This window comes from Bufo bufo, chromosome 7 (assembly GCF_905171765.1).
Source record: "Bufo bufo chromosome 7, aBufBuf1.1, whole genome shotgun sequence".
In the NCBI taxonomy this organism is placed as follows: Eukaryota; Metazoa; Chordata; class Amphibia; order Anura; family Bufonidae; genus Bufo; species Bufo bufo.
This window is the reverse complement of record NC_053395.1, coordinates 187,186,271-187,202,316: the sequence shown is the minus strand read 5'-3', so window position 1 is coordinate 187,202,316 and position 16,046 is coordinate 187,186,271. Positions and strand designations below refer to the sequence as shown.

The following is a 16,046-nucleotide window of genomic DNA, read 5'->3' as shown; positions in this document are numbered from 1 at the left end:
GATCAGCTGTTTGAGAAGGCGCACCTGTGAGCTCCACAGCCTTCTCCCTGCTCACCAAGCACAGCGCCGTACATTGTATAGTGGCTGTGCTTGGTACCGCAGCTCAGCCCCACTCACGTCAAAGGGGCTGAGCCGCTATACAATGTACGGCGCTGTGCTTGGTGAGCACATAGAAGGCCATGGAGCTCACAGGTGCGCCTTCTCAAACAGCTGACGTTTTTTTTTTTCCACTCACCCATACTGTGGAAAAAAAGAAGTAACAAGTTTATTAGTGTTGAGCGAATTTGTGTTTTCAAGTTTGGCGTACAAGGTTTGGGCTCTCTAAGGCTGATTTGCGAGATTTGCGCGCGGGTGCAATGCGGGAGGTGAAGGCATTTCACCCGTGCGATAAAAACGGAACAACCGAACACAATCGCGGTCAAAACTGACTGCAATTGGGTACCTACTCGCGCGGGTTTGCCGCAAAGCATCCGGACACGCTCGTGTGAACTCAGCCTAAGAATTTCGTTATGGATTCCGCTACCCTAAATCTAAAATTTGCACATTACGCATATATGAAAACATTAGGCAATTAAGCAATTGTCTAATCTAGAGCTATAATAGAGGCACAGATATTGACCACAGCCATAGGTGTGTGTTTGTAAATGCAGGCTACTAGGTTTATCACGTACAAAATACATTTCAGTTTAATATAAATTTCTTGTACAGCTCTAAATTCACAAGAACAGCGGGACACGGAGGCTGACAGACAACAGCCAGGGCTGCAACCTGTGTCCTCGTCCTGCACTGCGCTCTCAACGGAACTGTGCAACCGCTAAAATCCTCCCCGCGGCCGCAATGCATGCTGGGCAATGTAGTCTGCTACCTCGCTCGTCCAACGGTCCGCACGGCGGTAAAGGACTACAAATCCCATCAGCGACTGAGAAACCAGGAAAAACAACCTGTGTGGCCAAGTGCTCAGTGCACCTCACCAGCAACCATTCAAATGTGTGTGCGATGGGAAGAAGGAGTGAGTAATAATGCTACTTTACATGTATGTTATGTGACTGCCCGTGTGCATAATAGAAGGATGTGCAAGTCTGGAAAATTCAGCTTTATTGTAGATAGCATACATGTATAAAGGGAAATAGCAAAGAAAAAAAAATACTTCAATAAATAGTATTGGCAACCTTTAGAGTCTACATAATAAGGCTTCATACAAATGGCATGAACCTGCCTCCTGTATGATGCAGCTGTAGACACCGTGCCGCCATATGGCGCCATATAAGCGGTTCTTTCTCTCCCAGAACCAAAGCTTCCAGGGAGATATCTGATAGGACATGCTTTTTTTCATAGATTTCTTAGAAAATCTGCGCTGCTGTATCTGGGGCATATGGAGGTACGCTAGGCTCCATAGAATGCTATGGGTGCTATTATATGGCTATATGTATATATTAAATTGCCCTGCGTCACATTCAGAAATGTTGCAAATTTATCGCCCAGATTTCCAAGCTGAAAATCTGTAGCCTATTACAGAGAGATTTTAAAGGGCATCTGTCAGCATTTGTACCCATGACACTGGCTGACCTGTTACATGTGCACTTGGCAGCTGAAGACATCTGTGTTGGTCCCATGTTCATATGTGCCCGCATTACTGAGAAAAATGAAGTTTTACTATATGCAAGTGAGCCTCTAGGAGCAACGGGGGCATTGACATTACACCTAAAGGCTCAGCTCTCTCTGCAACTGCTGTGCCCTCTGCACTTTGATTGACAAAGCCATGCAGTATAAACATCAACACGCCTGGTCCTGTCAATCAAAGTGCAGAGGGTGCAGCAGCTGCAGAAAGAGCAGAGCCTTTAGGTGTAATGGTAACGCCCCCGTTGCTCCTAGAGGCTCATTTGCATATAGTAAAACATCATTTTTCTCAGGAATGCGGGCACATATGAACATGGGGCCAACACAGATACCTTCAGCTGCCAAGCCCACATGTAACCGGTCAGCCCGTGTCCTAGTTACAGATCTGCTGACAGATGTCCTTTAATAAATCTGTTTTCATTCACAAACATATCTGCAATAAATTTGCTGCAGGTTGTCATCCAGCTTTGCCAGAAACTAGCAGAATAGGACCACACAGTGTAGCTGAATGTAGGAACGCCCTAGCAATGGAGGCGATTGGAGCACGGTCACATGTGTTCTTATAGGATAGGGCTGAATAGAAGAATTAACCACTAACCATAAGTGGAAAACTCCCAGACAGATATTTACTGTGATTTGTTTTGTTTTTTAGCTGGACTATCTATGTATTTTTTATGTAATCCTTTGCCATACTGTTGATAACCAGACGTTTTACCTCTATAGAGGCCTCCTAAACCCTCTGCCTGGTGATAAAGACCTGCGATCACGGAGCCGCATTCCAGTTACAGAATTTAAGCCTCATTACTGTTACTCCCTGAGCCGCCATGAGCACTGACGTCAGGCCGCACCCCAGCGCAGCGCCGCTAACGACACGCAGGAGACTCTATTTAAGGGCTGGGACTGTGAAGAATCTCTGTCTCCTCACCAGCAGGAGGTCCCTGGGGTCCTTCCCAAGAGTCTCCTACAATCATTACAGGATCAACATGGATATTTTAAGGAAAATTGTCTGCAAGGTACAGTAATGTGACTGCTGCAGCGTTCGCTCTTTACTGGAATGTATTACACAAGATAGTCCGGGGGCTGGCGCTCCAATGTCCTGATCATGATGGGCTTCTTCATGAACATGTGCCTTAGGGCTCCTGCACACAACCGTATGTATGTTGCTGTCCGCAAAACACAGATCCACAAAAAATACAGATGACGTCCGTGTGCATTCTATATTTTGCGGAACGGAACAGCTGGCCCGTAATAGAACAGTCCTATCCTTGTCCATAATGCGGACAATAATAGGACATGTTCTATTTTTTTGCGTAATGGACATACAGATACAGAATGCACAGAGTTTTTTTTTTGCAGACCCATTGAAATCAATGGTTCCGTATACGGTCCGCAAAAAAAAGGAACTAACACAGAAAGAAAATAAGATCGTGTATGAGCCCTTAGGATCCTTTTTTACCTGCTCAGATCTCATGCGTAGTGTAGGTTGGGAGTATTCCCCATGTTATGAAGCTCTGACATTTGATACTGTATTATATACAGGGGATATTGACCTCAATGGTAAAGATAAGTATTTGCACCGTTTAGCATATGTTTTCTTTGGGGCAGCCTCCTGTATAGAAAGCACCATCTACAGTAAAAAAAAACTGTTGCCCTTCATTGGGTCAATGGGAACTATGGCTGTGTTTGTGTGTTTGGTCTGTATACTGGGATGGGTTTCACATATTGAGATGGGAATAGACCCTCGGTATAGAGAGAAGTCCAGATGATATCAAGACTATTGTCTTTTCTGTAAACACATCCAAAACTGGGGGGTCATCCTAGCTTAAACCCACCCTGAATGGACAATGCATGTTCTTGAATACAACATGTCTCTAAGGCTACTTTCACATCTGCATTTTTGCTGGGTCCATCAGGGGATCAGAAAAAAACGCATCCGGTATATAATACAGTCGTGGCCAAAAGTTTTGAGAATTACATAAATATTGGAAATTGGAAAAGTTGCTGCTTAAGTTTTTATAATAGCAATTTGCATATACTCCAGAATGTTATGAAGAGTGATCAGATGAATTGCATAGTCCTTCTTTGCCATGAAAATTAACTTAATCCCAAAAAAAAACCCTTTCCACTGCATTTTATTGCTGTCATTAAAGGACCTGCTGAGATCATTTCAGTAATCGTCTTGTTAACTCAGGTGAGAATGTTGACGAGCACAAGGCTGGAGATCATTATGTCAGGCTGATTGGGTTAAAATGGCAGAATTGACATGTTAACCCCTTAGTGACCAAGCCTGTTTGGGCCTTTATGACCAAGCGTTTTTCTTCCTTTTTTTATGGTCTCGTTCCAAGAGCTATAACTTTTTTATTTTTTCATCTATATAGCTTTATTAGGGCTTGTTTTTTACGGGACAAGTTGTAGTTTTTAATGGCGCCATTTTGGGGTACACATAACTTTCTGATTAACTTTTATTAACTCTTTCTGGGAGGGAGATGGGGAAAAATAGCAATACTGCCACTGCGTTTTTACATTATACATTTTTGGCGTTAATTTTTCGGTACAAATAACATAATATCTTTATTCTCTGGGTCAGTACGATTACAGTGATACTAAATACTTATAATTTTGTTTACGTTTTACAACTTTTTTTTGCAATAAAACACCTTTTATTAACCAAAAAAATGATTTTGCATTGCCACTTTTTTTTTATATGGAATTGTGTGAGGGCTTGATTTTTGAAAGACCTACTTGTATTTTTCATTGGTATGATTTTGGAGTAAATGCCGCTTTTTGATCGCTTGTTTTTACGTTTTTTTTTCGGTGGAAACTAAGAATAAATTCGAAATTCTGTCTTTTTTTATTATTTTTTTTTTACGGCGTTCACCATAGGGGATAATTTATGTAATATTTATGTAGTCCCGGTCGTTACGGACGCAGCAATACCAAACATATGGGGGATATTTTCTTTTTGCAATTTTTTTCATTGAAAAGCGTATTTTCAATGGAAAAAAAAGCATATTTTTTTTATTTTATGGAATTTTTTTTATTTAATAAATGTGTATTTTTTTCCTATTTTTTTTACTACTTAATAGTCCCACAAGGGGACTATAATATACAGTATTTTGATTGCTTTTAAAATGTAATGCATTATCTCTATAATGCATTGCATTTCAATAGCAATGCTATTCAAACATTGACCAGCAGGCTGCGCCAGAGAGGCACAGCCTGCTGGGGGTAACGGAAGACAGGCTCGGGGCCCTGATCAGAAGCAAGGTAAGCTTCCCAGCACATCAGCACCCCGCGATCGCATTTTTGGGGTGCTGATGGGAGACAGAGGGAGTCCGCTCCCTCTGTCACCACTTTACATGCAGCGGGCGCCATTGCGCCCGGCATGTAAAGGGTTAAACAGCCCGGATCGGCACTCCTGCCGGTCCGGGCTGTTAGAGCAGGGACCCGGCTCTCATGTGAGAGCCGGGTCCGCGCTGTACGGGGGAGCCGTGCAGCACTTAAACTGGGCCGCCGTAAAAACGGCCCAGCCTAAGGCCCCTTAGTGACCGCCGTAAAAACACGTATGGGTGGTCACTAAGGGGTTAAAAGGAGGGTGATGCTTGAAATCATTGTTCTTCCATTGTTAACCATGGTGACCTGCAAAGAAACGCGTGCAGCCATCATTGCGTTGCATAAAAATGGCTTCACGGGTAAGGATATTGTGGCTACTAAGATTGCACCTCAATCAACAATTTATAGGATCATCAAGAACTTCAAGGAAAGAGGTTCAATTCTTGTTAAGAAGGCTTCAGGGCGTCCAAGAAAGTCCAGCAAGCGCCAGGATCGTCTCCTAAAGAGGATTCAGCTGCGGGATCGGAGTGCCACCAGTGCAGAGCTTGCTCAGGAATGGCTGCAGGCAGGTGTGAGCGCATCTGCACGCACAGTGAGGCGAAGACTTTTGGAAGATGGCCTGGTGTCAAGAAGGGCAGCAAAGAAGCCACTTCTCTCCAAAAAAAACATCAGGGACAGATTGATCTTCTGCAGAAAGTATGGTGAATGGACTGCTGAGGACTGGGGCAAAGTCATATTCTCCGATGAAGCCTCTTTCCGATTGTTTGGGGCATCTGGAAAAAGGCTTGTCCGGAGAAGTAAAGGTGAGCGCTACCATCAGTCCTGTGTCATGCCAACAGTAAAGCATCCTGAGACCATTCATGTGTGGGGTTGCTTCTCATCCAAGGGAGTGGGCTCACTCACAATTTTGCCCAAAAACACAGCCATGAATAAAGAATGGTACCAAAACACCCTCCAACAGCAACTTCTTCCAACAATCCAACAACAGTTTGGTGAAGAACAATGCATTTTCCAGCACGATGGAGAACCGCGCCAGAAGGCAAAAGTGATAACTAAGTGGCTCGGGGACCAAAACGTTGACATTTTGGGTCCATGGCCTGGAAACTCCCCAGATCTTAATCCCATTGAGAACTTGTGATCAATCCTCAAGAGGTGGGTGGACAAACAAAAACCCACTAATTTTGACAAACTCCAAGAAGTGATTATGAAAGAATGGGTTGCTATCAGTCAGGAATTGGCCCAGAAGTTGATTGAGAGCATTCCCAGTCGAATTGCAGAGGTCCTGAAAAAGAAGGGCCAACACTGCAAATACTGACTCTTTGCATAAATGTCATGTAATTGTCGATAAAAGCCTTTGAAACGTATGAAGTGCGTGTAATTATATTTCACTACATCACAGAAACAACTGAAACAAAGATCTAAAAGCAGTTTAGCAGCAAACTTTGTGAAAACTAATATTTGTGTCATTCTCAAAACTTTTGGCCACGACTGTACAACCGTCTGCATCTGTTCAGAACGGATCCGGCACTAAATCCATTGTAAGTCAGTGGGCGCCAGATCCATTTTTATTCGTGTCCAAAAAAAACACCGGATCCGTCACAATTGACTTAAATTGTGTTTAAGTCAAAACAAGACCATGGGTATAGCTGCTGCCACTAGGAGGCGACACTGAGCAAAAAAAGTGTTAGCTCCTCCTCCCAGCTATACCTCTCCTGCTAACCGAGCTAATCGGTTTTAGCTTAGTATCCATAGAAGGATGACATTTTTTCTGCAGGTCTGCCAAAGTTTTTTTCCTTCTTGTTTTATTTTTCAGGTTCGGGCTGCGGTGGGCTCTCGCCACCTATTTTTCCCACACTTGAGGGGGGAGACCAGCGGGTCCTCAAGCCTGCTGCTCGTTCCCCACCTTTGGAAGACAAGGAGGAACAGTGGATCTCAAATCCGCTGTTACCCGCCAGCTACAGTGTTACCTTGGCTACTACTTCTGTAATTCTCCCCTGTTACCGGTGTAGCCGCCCTTCCCAAGGGACAGCACACTGAGGAAGGTGACACTGCTGGAATCAGGGTGGGCAGAAACCGTCTGGGTAAGTATATTGCCTACCTCCCCTGCTGCCCGCCTGTGCCTGAGCCCCCCCTTCTCCTGTGTTCTCTAAGTGAACACAGGAATATATGTCGTTTCTCCTAGACCTTGGCCCCTTGTATCTGGTGACTCACTGCCTTGTTCCGACCTCCAGTCCCCGACCCCATCCACGCCCTGCAAGCCATTTCAGGCGGTCGCATGTCTCCTTCAGCGGCCGCCGCTTTTCTACTCAGGGCATCGGTATGCCCGCTCCTGGCCTCCTTGTTTCCCAGTGCACTCCGCTCCCTCCCTACATCGCCTCCCCAACCGGAACTTCTTCCAGTCGGCACCGCCTGTACTCGAGACCCCGGCTTTGCGGTCTACTAGGCCGCATCTCCCAGCGTGTTTCGGGGGTGGGATTTTCAGAGCGTAAAAACTTCGAACCCATACCTTCGTGAGTCCAGTCACATTCCCTTCCCTCCTTAGGCAGAATATGTGCGCTCACCAGTGGACCCTGTACATTCTGTAGCATTACCCTCCTTCCATAGGCGGAGTACTTGCACTACCACTGGCTGCTGTACTACCTGTAGCATAGGCGGAGTAATTGCCCTTGCACTGGATACCGTGCATCCTGTAGCATTACCCTCCTTCCTAGGCAGTGTACTTGCTCTACCACTGGATACTGTACAGCCCATTGCATTATCTTCCTTCCATAGGCAGCGTAATAGCACTACTGCTGGATACTTTACAGCCAGTGCCATTACCCTCCTTCCGTAGGAGGAGTAATTGCACCCCCACTGGGTTCTGTACGGCCTGTAGCCTTGTCCTCTTTCCATGGGCAGAGTAATCCTCTATCGGCGGAGTGTTTACATCCCGTTGGTTCCTATACGTCCGGTAGCATTGCCCTCTTTCCATGGGCGGAATATTTATACCACCACTGGATACCGTACATCCAGTAGCGTTACCCTCCTTCCAGAGGCGGCATAGTTGCACTACCACTGGATCTTATGCTTCTGGTAGCATTACCCTCCTTCCGTAGTGGGAGTATTTGCACTTACTCTGGGTACTGTACATTCTATAGCATTACCCTCCTTCTATAAAGTAATTGCACTAACACTGGATCCAGTACAGACTATCGCATTACCCTTCTTCCTTAGACGGAGTAATTGCACTTCCACCGGATACTATTGGCCTTGTTGCATTGCTCCCTACGCAGGCGGAGTGATTGCACTAATGCTGGATAGCATCTGTCCTGTCGGTTTTTCCCTTTATACAGGTTTAGTTGCACCGCAGTCGCATACTGTAGTTCCTGTAGTATTATCCTCCTATAGAGTAATTGCACTATCACTGGATCCTGGACAGACTGTCGCATTACCCTCCTTCCTTAGACGGGGTATTGCACTTCCACCGGATACCATACGTCCTGTTGCATTAACCCCTCCACAGGCAGAGTAATTACTCTCATACTGGATATCATCTGTCCTGTCGGCTTTCCCCCCTTCTATTGGGAGATTAGTTGCACCACAATTGCGTCCTAGAGATCCTGTAGCATTACCTTCCTCCCCATTGATGGAGTAGTTGCACTACCAGTAGACCCTGTCCATCTTTTCGGTTCCCCTCTTTCCATCAGCAGAGTAATTCCACTACCACTGGGAACTGTTCCTCCTATTACAATATCCGTCTTTCTTTGGTGGAGTAATTGCTTCAACATCGTCTACTGTGACTACTCTCATTTGTTCCTTGTTGCATGGCATCCCGTTCCATGGGTGGCCTATTGCAGGGCTGGCCAACCTGCGGCTCTCCAGCTGTTGTAAAACTACAATTCCCACCATGCCATGCTGTAGACTGATAGCTGTAGGCTGTCTGGGCATGCTGGGAGTTGTAGTTTTGAAACAGCTGGAGAGCCTCAGGTTGGCCAGCCCTGGCCTATTGGCTAGACACGGTACCTACAATCGCCTTTATCCCCCCGTCATAGGTGTTATTTACTGCTGTGACTGCTTCACACTACCCCCTTCCTCAGGTAGTCTTAGTTTGGATTGGTGTCTGGCGCCTACATGGCAGCCTCTGTCTTCCAGGTCGGCCTGTAGCTCTAACAGACCGTTGGCATACCTCATACCTTTCCTTGTGCCTTGATTCCCTGTGAGGGGCAATCTCATTTGTTTGATTGTCATTGGCACGCCCAGCGTCCACACTTCTTTCTGTAGGTGTAACGTCTGCTCTGATTGCCAATTTTCTTCCTTCTCAGGTGGAGTGTTGCGCTAGCACCAATTCTTGGTGGCTATTGCTGTTGTCTCTCCTCTGACCCTAAAGGCCATAGTTGTTGCTATCGCCTCCCCCCTGTGAGGCAGTCTTTGCGCTGCCCATAGATATTCTGGCTACTCCGGTTCTGTGGCTACTACTGCGTATACCCTTCCCAGGAGGAATTTTTGCGTTCATCCTTCAACTGCGGCTTACCCGATGCATGGGCGGGAGACACTACAGTTATGGTTTTCTCCACATCCCCTTCCTCCATGTGGAGTGTCGGCCCTGGCATTCCGGCGGTATCTACACAGCATTCCTCCTAGGCATGGTGCCTTCTCGCTAGTTGTAGTTGTGATAGTGTCTACATTTCCTTCTTCCACAGGGGGCACTTTGCTTATGTTCTGCCATGACACGCTGCGGCTGAGGGGTTTGCTCACTTCTACTGGGCATTAGTACGTTTTCTGTACCTGTACCTGGAATAACATTTCTATAGCGCTGGCTTAGCGCCTTGTTCCCTTTACATGTACCGCATTGCCTCTACAATCTACTACGGTGACAGCATCAGCAATGTGGAGTTTGGGTATGCACTTATTCAGTTTGCATATGTGAGTTGTCTTCATGGCTCCCCTCACGTGTCGCGCGGTCCTACTGCCCTTGTTGTCACCCCTAAGTGCTGGTTTTCTACTAAGCCGCATCGGCTGCTTCTACTTCTCCCCTTCCGCAGTGTGAGTAGTTGCGCTCCCCACATACTGTTACTGCCTGCTCAGCCACTGTTTATAACCATTTGGTTCTCGTATGCCCCCTTTCTGCAGTGGGGTATCTGCCCGGGTGGTGTTTGTTCTGTTAAAAGTTTTTTTTTCTGGGGCTTTGTGGCGTTCGGGGTCCACACTCTCTTCCTGACGCAGTATTTTTCCTATCTTTGGTTCCTTTCTGCATCTTCCGATTAGGTCTGCCAGTTCAGGCTGCCTTCCATGGTGTATCAGACGGCTTCTCTCCTCTCTTGTTTTGGAATTTACCACATTGGCGTTTTCCTGGGGGAACATTCTTATGAAGAAACCCCCTTGGCCGTAATCTGAAGGGGACGTTTTTGATCCCGGAGGACACTCTTTCCCTGTCAGGTTACTCCCCAATTTTTTTGGGCAGTTTTGGGTCTGTTCCACTGCCTTGTTCCCTTTGGGTTTCTCCACTCCCTCAAGAATTTTTTTCTTGTGGGCCATTCTCATGTCTGACTTCCAGGTTCTCTAGCCCTGATTTGTTCGTCATGATCCCGCTGGGGTGTTCTTCTCTTCTGGCAGTCAGATATGGTGTGTGGGGCCTTTGCCTTTGGGCATCCCTACTTCTTACCCCATGGGGGGCAAGTTTTGTCACATCTGCAGTTCTTTGGCCCTTGATATCCAGATGCCATTTTTAGCTCGTCTTCTTCCAATCAGTATTCCACTGAGTTTTTTTTTTTTTTCCCCTGGGGTTTTGATCCATGGGCATCACTTCTTAGCAGTCCTCTATGTATTTCTCTCCTGTATCTTCCGCAATCGCTCCGTTGCTTCTGTTGACTGACTTGTCTTCATTCTTGTCCATATTGTGGATGTTCTGTGTGCTCTCCACTTCTTCTGAAGTCTCTAAAGCCGTGACTTTTATATTCCCTGGGCTGTTCTTTCTTCTGCCCAGCCTGAACCTCTGCGTATTTAGCTGCTCTCTGGCTGGTCTTCCGGGGAATGGGTCTTCCTGTCCCTTTTCAGGGTTCCTGGTGTGTCTTTCCCCCGCATTTCTGTGCAGGTCCTTATGACAGGCCTTGGATTCGTTCTGTTCTTGTTCCCTCTCCATTGTACTGCTCTTTAACGTCCCATGGTCTTCTGTGTCCCCCAATGATACAAGGGTAAAAATAGGATTTTTGTGCTTACCTGTAAAATCCTTTTCTCGCTGAGTTCATTGGGGGACACAGCTCCCACCCTGTATGTACATTGCTGGTTCTCCTAGATGGGTCCTTCTGGTTCTTGATGATGACCCATCTCCGTTTTTCTTCCTTTTTATTGTTTTTCTCCTGGCTGCTCCTACTGCTTTTGTACAAACTGATTGGCTCAGTGTCTGCAGGAGGGATACAGCTGACAGGAGGAGCTAACACTTTTTTTTTCCCTTAGTGTCGCCTCCTACTGGCAACAGCTATACCCATGGTCTTCTGTGTACCCCCAATGAACTCGGTGAGAAAAGGATTTTACAGGTAAGCACAAAAAATCCTATTTTCATGATGGATCCGTCTAGCTCAGTAACCCTTGATGCATTCAAAAACGCAGTTTGCAGTGTTTTTGTGTGCGTCATGGGAACGCAACGGAACGGAATGCATTCTGGTGCACTCGGTTAAGTTCAGTTTTCTCCCCGTTGACAATGAATGGGGACAAAACTGAAGCGTTTTCCTCCGGTTTTGAGATCCTATGATGAATCTCATTACCGGAAAGGAAAAACGCTGATGTGAAAGTAGCCTTAGGTAATAGAAGACCTGTCGCCTCTCCTTACATGTCTGTTTTAGAAACCACTTGTATTCCTCATATAACAATTCTGGAGCCTCTATTCTTATGCCATACCTTTTATTTTTCCTGCTAGAAGTTCTGAATTAATTACTAGCAGTTTGCAATGAAGGTCCGGATGGAAGTTACTAGTTGGGGGGTGTCCCTGCACAGTGTGACTCTGGCAGCACTAAATGGATAATGTAAGACTGTGCAGGGACCCCCCCCCCCCCCCCCCCACCTAGTACCACCCATCTGGACCTGCCAGGAATTTGTACATAACTTCTAGCAGAAATAATAATGGCATGGCACAACATTGAGTAGTAGGAATAGATGCTCCAGAATTTTTATTACATGGTGAATGCAAGTAGTTACTAAAACAGACATGTCAGGAGAGGCGTCAGGTCCTCTTTACAGTTTAGACAAAAGCTTCCCATCTTGCATTCACAAGCGGAGGTTTCCCTATGGATTCTGTCATCTAGAAATGTTTCAGAGCTTTTTTTTTTTTTTTTCGAGCATTCATGGAAACAAGTGTCAGTAATGGATTTATGGTAATACTCAAACAGAGGAAAACAAATGGAAACAAACAAATATTGACATCTACAACCAATAAAATGTTTTATGGTGGCAAAAAAAAAAAAAATATAAAAATCAAAATTCTTATCTTTCAGAAAAAAACGACTTTTAAGAAAGTCTGGTCTAAGCAGTCCAAGTCCTCTATCAACTACGTAAACGGAAGAATTTATTTTGCTAACTTTGGCTGTTGTTACAGCAGGTAATTAACGTAAGCGTAAGTATATACTATATATCTTCACGTATCTTCGGCTCTGTTCACACTTGTGTGTCTGTCTGCTGTCAGGTAATCTCCCTTCTGTTTTCATTGATCATGTACTCGCCAGAAAATCGCCCCACCATTTTCAAAGCTCCAGTTCTCATCTCCAGTCCATGTTTGCATAGCTGCAGTAGTGGCATAGCCGTATACCCCTAGTAACTGCTGCAGCCAATCACTAGTATAAGCAGTCTCGTGCCCTGTACTGTTGAGGCCAGTGATTGGCTGCAGTGGTGGGTATACGGCACATCTCAGTCATGTGAACAAATCGCAGCAGGGAGGACCCGAGCCTAGTGCTGGGAACTGCGGAGGATTAGGCGTGTATAGGGTCCTTTTCTCAGTGATTAAATAATATCGGTCACAAAATACACAGATTTGGGTTCACATATAGTGATCCTATGAAAAGAGTACCCTACAGTAACGTACCCACTCAGTGTACATCAACATACACAAACAAAGGATAAACTGAGACTAAACGGCTTTTGTAGCAAAGTATAAATATACTTTATTCAATAATTCTCATAAAAATATATATATGATGTAATACATCAGAGAAAAAAGTGGACTACACCTGAGGGGACATAACACAATAAACCAGTAGGTAGAGGGCAATAAAGCAACCATAATTGGCTGGAATATACACGAAGTACACTGATATACACAAAAATCACACAAGTATCACGAGTATCCAGATCATATCAAAGTGCAAGTGCCTATCTCTATAAGTGCACAGGGAATGACTATCGATACCCTAAGAATGGGGCCGTAAGTAAAGATGTATATATGTATATAGATCGGTCACTTAAATGGCCGTGCCCACGGTCAGTGAACACAAAATCTATGAAGAAGAGAGATCTCAACAAGTAAATACAAAGAGCGATCTCCCTATAACATATAGAGAATGGCCAAGTGTACCAAAGATGGCATATGCAGGCACCAACTACTTCACTTATGCAAGAAAAGACCTCACACCATGAAGAAACAAACATACCCATAAAACAGTAATGTCCACCTCAGGAGAGCCACGTACCCCATGGGTCCTTTTCTCAGCAGACTGCCCCCCACCAAACTGACAGTTATCCCCTATCCTCTGGATGCGGCCTAAATTTAAAGAGGACATCTCTCATGACATGTCTATTTTGGTAACTACTTGCATTACCCCTTAATAACAATTCTGGAGCATCTATTCATATAACTCTATGCTGGATGAATTGGCAGCAGTCGTCAGTGAAGGTCCAGCTGGGTGTTACCAGTTTGGGGGGGGGGGGGTGTCTCTGCACAGTCAAGACTTTCCAGTCAGTGCTGCCAGTCTCAGTCTGTGCATGGACACCCCTCCCCCCAAGTGGTGACTCCCAGATGGTCCTTTATTGCAGACTTCTGGCAATTCAATCATAAATGTCGTGGTAGAAATAAAAGATGAATAGCACAACATAGTCATAAAAATAGATGCTCCAGAATTGTTACTTGTCACGGATGTAGTAGGGGAGAACACCAAAAGATAACAAGAAGGAAGGGGAAAGACACTAGGCCTCACCGCTAGGAAAGGAACAAGGGTCACCACCTATAAAACCCTGCTCCTGGCCCTAACTCCTATCCATATGGGCACCTCTCGATGGTAGAGATGCCCATACACAGGAACCTGGAAAACCCTGGTGACCCTTGGATGCCCTAAAGGTAATGACAGGGCAGAGACAACCCGTTCCTTCCCTGGTGAAGGAACCAGCGTCTTGCTGAGGCCTAGTAAACAACCAGGGGGAGGGGGGGGAAATACAAAACACAACAAGCGGAACACTTAACTTCTGATGATGGATGAACAGGACTTCAACAAGAACCACGCTCTAGCTCTTCCAAAACCAAATGAGCCAAACCAGAGCAAGGAGTGATGGGTAAAGTCAGACTAAATAGGGAGAGGTAAAGGTCACATGATCCACACCTGCACAGGAAGTGTGGACATACAAGCAACACACAGACAAAGTGAAACCAAAAGAGGCTGTCAGATCACTAATGTGTAGATAATCTTTCAGACCTTCTAACACCTGTCACAGGTGTGACATTATTACATGAGGGATGCAAGTAGTTACTAAAACTGACATGTCAGAAGAAGTGACAAATCCCCTTTAAATCAGGGGACAACCTCTTTAACAGCCTTTGCGTCAGCAAATATGGCTGTTTTTATTTTTAGCAAATTATGAGGCATGTTTTTCAAGACCGGTGTTTTAGATGTTGGTCTTAATATCCACTATAGCTGGCGGAGTTATGAAGAAGGCGGCAGGCCTCCGCTTCTAAATATAAGACAGCATTCTTGATGTCTGACATTTAGACCATTTTTCTATGTCTAAGGCTACTTTCACATTAGCGCTTTTTGTGGATCCGTCATGGATCTGCAAAAACGCTTCCGTTACAATTATACAACCGCATGCATTCCGTCATGAACAGATACGGTTGTATTATGTCTTCTATAGCCATGACAGATCCGTCTAGAACACCATTGAAAGTCAATAGAGACGGATCTTTTTTCTATTGTGGCCAGAGAAACTGATCCCGTCCCATTGACTTACATTGTGTGTCAGGACGGATCCGTCTTGCGGACAGAAAAACGCTGCTTGCAGACGCAACCATACGGAACGGAATGCATTTTGGTGCATTCAGTTTCGTTCAGTTCAGTTTTGTCCCCATTGACAATGGGGACAAAACTGAAGCGTTTTCTCAGAATTGAAAACGCTAATGTGAAAGTAGCCTAAAACAAGCGTAGAAAACAGTAAATGAGACGGGTCTCATATCCCTTCCCCGCCACACTCAGTTTTTTAAACCTGGTGTGAGAAGTCGCAGATTGCGGTGCAAGGGACCTTTTGCGCCGCAGTCTGCGCCAGATATACGCCTAATCTAGGCGTATTCCTGTTTCATAAATGACCCCCTATGTTTCTGGAAGATTGAGATACAATAGTCATCATGATAGCAGATTTTGTTTTTAGTCTCTCAGAATGTTAAAAGTTCAGATGCACATGTCAAAACTTGTCTGTGTTAAATAAAGTGTGTATTAAGTTATAGAAAATGATTATTATTAATCACTTTTATTACAGTATTGTTACAAAACCACAAATGCTTTATGAAATGCCCAGATGTGTAACGTCAGAGAAAATTGAAGATGCGATGCTGTGTGAGTGCCCATTGGTGAGTACGTCTCTAACAGGCCCTTTTGATGTCCTGCTCCTTTCTCCAGGGCAGGGTCCCGAAAGTGAAGGAGAGCACATTGCGCATACGTGGACGCTCACCATCCACCACTATAGGAGTTCCAAAAGTAGCTGAGCGAGCATGCTCTGCTATTTTCGGAATTCCCATAGTGGTGAATGGAGAGCACACCGCACATGCACGGCCACCTCTCCATTCATCTCTATGGGACTGCCGGAAATAGCCAAATGTCGTAGTAGAAATATATTGTTGGAACTCCCATAGCGGTGAATGGAGGGCGGCG

General features: G+C 45.3%; 1 protein-coding gene across 3 annotated transcripts in view; it reads left to right on the top strand.

The window, feature by feature from the left end:
- The first annotated feature begins 930 nt into the window (after window positions 1-930).
- DCAF17 (DDB1 and CUL4 associated factor 17) overlaps window positions 931-16,046 on the top strand; it is a 50,091-nt gene continuing 34,975 nt past the window's right edge. The window contains exons 1-4 of one of the 3 annotated variants that reach the window (XM_040440733.1): window positions 931-1,006; window positions 2,341-2,630; window positions 12,417-12,520; window positions 15,655-15,745. In XM_040440733.1, coding sequence (XP_040296667.1) covers window positions 2,442-2,630; window positions 12,417-12,520; window positions 15,655-15,745 — 384 coding nt within the window. In that variant the 5' untranslated portion in view covers window positions 931-1,006; window positions 2,341-2,441. Of the gene's footprint in view, window positions 1,034-2,340; window positions 2,631-12,416; window positions 12,536-15,654; window positions 15,746-16,046 lie in introns of those variants that run through there. The other 2 variants (XM_040440734.1, XM_040440735.1) reach the window with 2 other exon arrangements.